Genomic DNA, 5,291 nt, shown 5'->3' on the forward strand with positions numbered 1-5,291 from the left:
CACATAGGTTCTGAATTACTTGAGCTCAGCAGCAGGAAGGCACATGTGCTTAACGTGACACTGGGCTGATGATGTCACAGTGGGAGGGGCACGTTCAGCCAGTGAACTGTAGAGAGAGGGGGGGGGGCATAGAGCATACTAGAGCATAAAAACAGACCAGGCCAACAGAATCATGTCAACATTTTTTTTTTATAAAGATGTTTCTCGCTCGTGACGTAATATCGTTGTACATTTCAGAAAAGCTGTGCGCATTTTTTTTTTTTATTTAGCATCAGCCCTAGCACAAAGTATTGTGCAGAAATGAAAAAGTCCTTATAGAAAATAACATTTAAAACAAAAATAAAATACCACTTTGCTAACAAACTTGTTCTTAATTCTAACGAGAATGGCTGGAGAAGTTTGCAATACTGGCCAAAACAATGTATATATTTTGTTCTTGTTTTATAACCTCACACTGGTGAGCTAGTTGCTGACAATGTGGGCTTGATCATTTTGATGCTGACTTTTTCAATGCAGATACTCTAGTGCCTCTCTCTTTCCTTCTCTCTCTCTCTCTCTCTCTCTCTCTCTCTCTCTCTCTCGCTCTCTCTATCTCTCTCTCTCCTCCGTCATCTGACCCTTCTGAAACACACAACTATCAAATCACGACTATTGATAAATAAGTGAAATTGAAATCATATCTACTCATCTCACACTTTCATAATAACAACTGAAGACTCATTGGTAGAAATCAAACAGCGTGCTTTTCTGGTTTTTGTGTGGGATGCGATTGCAGAACCATTGCAGGTAATCAGGAGACTCTGTGCTGGTATGCCTGTGACGTAGTGGGAATCAGCTACGAGTCAGGGCATACTGTCTTCAGCCCGTGGAGGGAGGGGCTGCGTTAGTCTGTCCGTGTGGGGGAGGGGAATGTGCGCAAATCAGCTTCAATGTTGTCAGTCGCAAGGAGGCGGGGTTTAGGAGAGATGTATAGGATTGTTCCCGCTGTCTCTCTCTCTCTCTCTCTCTCTCGCTCTCTAAGTCTGCAGTCATTACCCTGGTCTGACCTGCCGCCTCATGCAGACGAGACACCCACAGTTACTGATGGTAGCATGAGCTGTATCTGCATAATGGAAGAGTTGAACCGTATTGTCACAGTGTCATCACGTTAATTACGGAATATCATCGCAAAGCCGTCACTTTACATCATACAAAGTCAAGCTTAGTCATTCTGTAACGGGGACATGTGTTTTGTTGTGGTGAACGTTCACCACATCTTAACAAAGTTGAGAACAGTGAACAAAAAAAAAAATAAAAATGAATGGAACAAGGCTCGGGGTGGGGGTGTTGTCAGAGACATGGTGGGGAGAACCATTGTGGGGGAGTTTGTTGTTCCATTTCCGAAGTGTTTAGTCTGTTGTCAGAGCTAACAAAGCCTATTGACGGAGGTTTTCCGAATAATTGAATACGACTGGTCAAACTTAGGCATTTTTGTTTAGAAAGAGTCTGGATGACAACAGACTACAAAACTCTTCATTTCAAACTAACCTCGCCATGTGCGGCAGTCATCTAAAGCCCAGCCCCAGTCCGTGTGTGTGATGGTCTTTTGGTTTCAGTGATCTTGGCACTCCTCAAACTTCTTACCTCTAACACACTTCCTGTTGACTCATACCCATGCACTGATTCAAAGGCCGAGCTACGAATGCTGAGCCAATCTTGTAAAAGGAGTCGTAATGCAGTCACACTGTGCTAGTGTAATATCTTGATAGCAGTACCTCAAATCTCTGCTCTCACTGACTTAATCACAGCTGATGCATTCCTTTAGTTGAATCCCCCATCATTTACTCTCTCTCTCTCTGTGACACTCTCCACTGTCCCCATGTCTCACAAAATCCACTCCAGCAGGGACTGTGTGTGTGTGCGCGTGTGTGTGTGTGTGTCTGTGTGTGTGTGTGTGTGTTCTTAAATATCATGCACTGTGTACTACACTTTGCGCCAGAGTCCAGCTGTGTGTCCCCAATAAAGTAAACACAGACCAGAGAACTAGAAAATATCTATCTCCTTACATAATTGTACCAAAGCTGAGAGCAGTGTGTAGTCTGGATGAACGGGACTGTGGAGCAGAGTCGGGGGCTGGTGGCACCGTGTGTGTTTTTTTTTTTTTTTCTTTTTCAGGTTCAGCACACAGTCAGAATGCAGAGAAGACCGTGTGGTACTATTCACAGCGGAGCAGCGCAGGATTCAAAGAACCAGAGGGGTGTGCGCCTACACTAGAGTTCACCTGGCAATGGCAAAACACCCTGCCTGAGCATGCAAGCCTAGCTGGGGGTGTTCTTGCCAAGCTGGCAGCGCCTTGGTTTCCATGTGCACGCCCTTAGAAACATGTAAACAGTAACGACGTGAAGGGCAGGGAGAGAGAGAGAGAGAGAGAGAGAGAGAGAGCGAGATGGAGCGGCTGAGCGGGCAGCAGCTTGCCGAATCAAAAGCTCATTCTTGCTCTTTCTCTCTCTCTCTCTCTCTCTCTCTCTCTCTTTCTCTTGCCCTCTCTCTCTCTCCCTCGCCCTCTCTGTCTTTCTCTTGCTCCCTCTGTCATCTTTCACGCCTCTTATTTGCCTGGTTTAGAGGTGAAGTGAGGACACCGTGAGAAAAGGAACTCTTTGACCCTGGCACCATTTTCAGTGCTGGTAATAAGAAGGGAGGGGGGGGGGGCTGTGTGGTAGAATCAGCTGCTGTTTGTTTGTTTACTTTCGTTCGGTTTTCGTGTCGAACGCATCAAGGCGAAGACAGCTTTATCTGTCAGGTTACTTATCAGCAGATTTTGACTTCCCGCGGCCTGAATCTCACACGGCAGTATATCTAAAACAGAGCTCCATGACGATTATCACTGATAAAACCATGCCAGTAAACACTGAGCTACAGTCAGTCCAAAGATAACGTTTCCAACTGAAGTTTTCGCACAGGGAATGTCACACTAGCATTGGTTTGACTTTGATCCCAAAAAAAAAAAAAAACCCCTCCCCAAATATGTGGGATTTTACACTGGGAATGGATTAATTCCAAAAAAATACTTGTCTTGAAAATGTGAGGGGAGAAAGGTTAGGTTTAGACCTAAACAGATCACAGACTTACACTTATCATGTCTGTCAGTGTTCATATGAATTCTACCATCTCTGAACACATTAGCATTTGTTGCAATATACACTTCCCACCCTGAGAAATAACATCATTTAAAACATAAGCATTAAAGTACAATTTGCACCCTTTGTTTAGGGACTACTATGGAGCCAGATCATTGGACATACAATATTTATTTAGGAACACAAACAATGATAAGTTAATTATCAGGTAGTCCACAAATATTGTGGGAATGGTATCAATACAGTTATACAGGGGGAAAACATACATGAAAAACCATCTAAGAATCGGTGATCCCAAAAACATTTTGATTAGAAAATTGCTGCAATGGAAAATAAACCAAAACACTGAATATTGTAAGTTAAATTTCTGATGAGTTACTAATAGTAATGGTTCATGTAAATTATTATTTTTGTGTGTGTGTGTGTTCATCCTCAGAGAAAAAGGTCAATTGACATTAAAAATATATATATATATATATATATTTTAGATTTTATCATTTTTAAATAAACAGACAATAGAAAAGTGGATGAGACCTACCCTGAATTTGAATAGTGAAATATCTCATTTTCTCTCTCTCTCTCTCTCTGTGTTACCCTCTCTGAAGGACCCAAAGGGGGACTGAGAGAAAAAAAAATACTCAAAAAACCAAATTGCAAAACAAACAGATCATGTAGAATTCCCCCCCAAAAAAGCAAGAAACTACAAAATATAGTATACATATGAATACATCATGCAAAGTGGCGAATCTGCTTAAAAATATCTAGTAGTCTGGATTTTTGTGTAGTTTTTCTGTAGTTTTTTGATTTGCCCTCCCCCAAAAACGTGAAATAACAGTCTTATCATTCCTCCCCATACCAGCCACCTTACCACTTTAAATAAAATACTAAACATGATTTTAAAATATCCAGAGCGGTCAATCATTGCCAGGAACAGTATAAATTTTCAGTCCAAATTCATTTAGCCTCATTCCAACAGAAAAACCAATGATGTGTTACTACATAATGAGGAGTAGTAGAGCTGATGCATTATGTAAAATCCGGTTTGAGTTTTAAAAAAATGTCCTGTTGTTATCAACTAGTGAGATTCCCTGATTGGCTGAAGAGTCAGGTGACCAGTGAGGTAAGCAGAGTCCAGAGTCCCATCATCCAGTAGGGAGAAGGGAAAAGAACATTGCCGTTTGCGTAGGTGTGCGTGTGTGTTCTTCACTGCACACTCTACACTTTATGCTTGTGATGAATACCATTCATTTAAAAAATTGCAATAACAGATTTTCCACTCCTCATGCAACGCCAAATCTCGTAATGACAGGCCGTAAGCACAGAAAGGACACCAGATAAAAAGTTGTTTTTTTTTTTGTTTTTTAAAGAAAATGCAGAAACAGCTGTTGTCTTATAAGTCCATGTTTCAGAAAATATCAGAAATAATCCGTGGGCATGATGATTTTTTTTTTTTAGTTCCATACATATTTATCTATGCTTTTAATGAAGGAAAACAAAAGAAAAAAAACAAACTAGGAAAATTTTCAGTTGCTCTCTTTTTCAGTAATATAATGTGCGTTTCTTTTTCTATATTTTTCTTATTACCTTTGTACTGTTTTTTTTTTTTCTCTCTCCCCTTCTTTAATTGTCCGTGTTGCTTGGTTTTTTATTGGTTGTGTATACCTCTCTCTCTCTTTCCTCAAATTTTGGGAAGAGAGAGAAAACTGAGCACCCCATAACACCCCCCCCCCCCCAACACCCTTACCCCACCCCCCCCCCCCCGTCTCCTGCCCTGTCCACCCTGTGAGTGCGGGAAGAGGGCCACACAGTCCAGGCCCTCATCTCTCCGCTTCCATGGTGACGCTGGCCTTCTGTTCGGCGGCTGCTTGCTGGTTAACGGTGGAGGGCCAGCCCGGGGGAGGGTGGGGCTGTGTGGGCGGCTGCCCCTGAGTCCATAAGCCCTGTTGGCTGGGCACGGGTGGAGTCATGCCCCAGCCGACGGGGGGCGGTGGTGGAGAGGTGGCCATGGAGGCCATGCCGGGGCTGCTGCTGCTGAAGCTTTCCGAGGCCTTGAGCCGAGAAAACATCGTGAGAGCGTCTGGGAAGTTTGGAGGAGTCGCAGGCGTGTTGGCTGGAGTACACATCTGCGATGAGGATGATAAAGAGAGAACGCACTCAGTTATACGTGACAAGATC

At 43.0% G+C, this 5,291-nt stretch overlaps 1 protein-coding gene across 1 annotated transcript in view; it reads right to left on the reverse strand.

The window, feature by feature from the left end:
- Nucleotides 1-4,874: 4,874 nt before the first annotated feature.
- The window catches only part of ubald1a (UBA-like domain containing 1a), an 8,376-nt gene continuing 7,959 nt past the window's right edge, over nt 4,875-5,291 (reverse strand). Inside the window, exon 3 of the mRNA XM_030774192.1 lies at nt 4,875-5,239. Coding sequence (XP_030630052.1) covers nt 4,934-5,239 — 306 coding nt within the window. The 3' untranslated portion in view covers nt 4,875-4,933. The remainder of the gene's footprint in view (nt 5,240-5,291) is intronic.

This window comes from Chanos chanos, chromosome 5, assembly GCF_902362185.1.
Source record: "Chanos chanos chromosome 5, fChaCha1.1, whole genome shotgun sequence".
NCBI classification, from domain to species: Eukaryota; Metazoa; Chordata; class Actinopteri; order Gonorynchiformes; family Chanidae; genus Chanos; species Chanos chanos.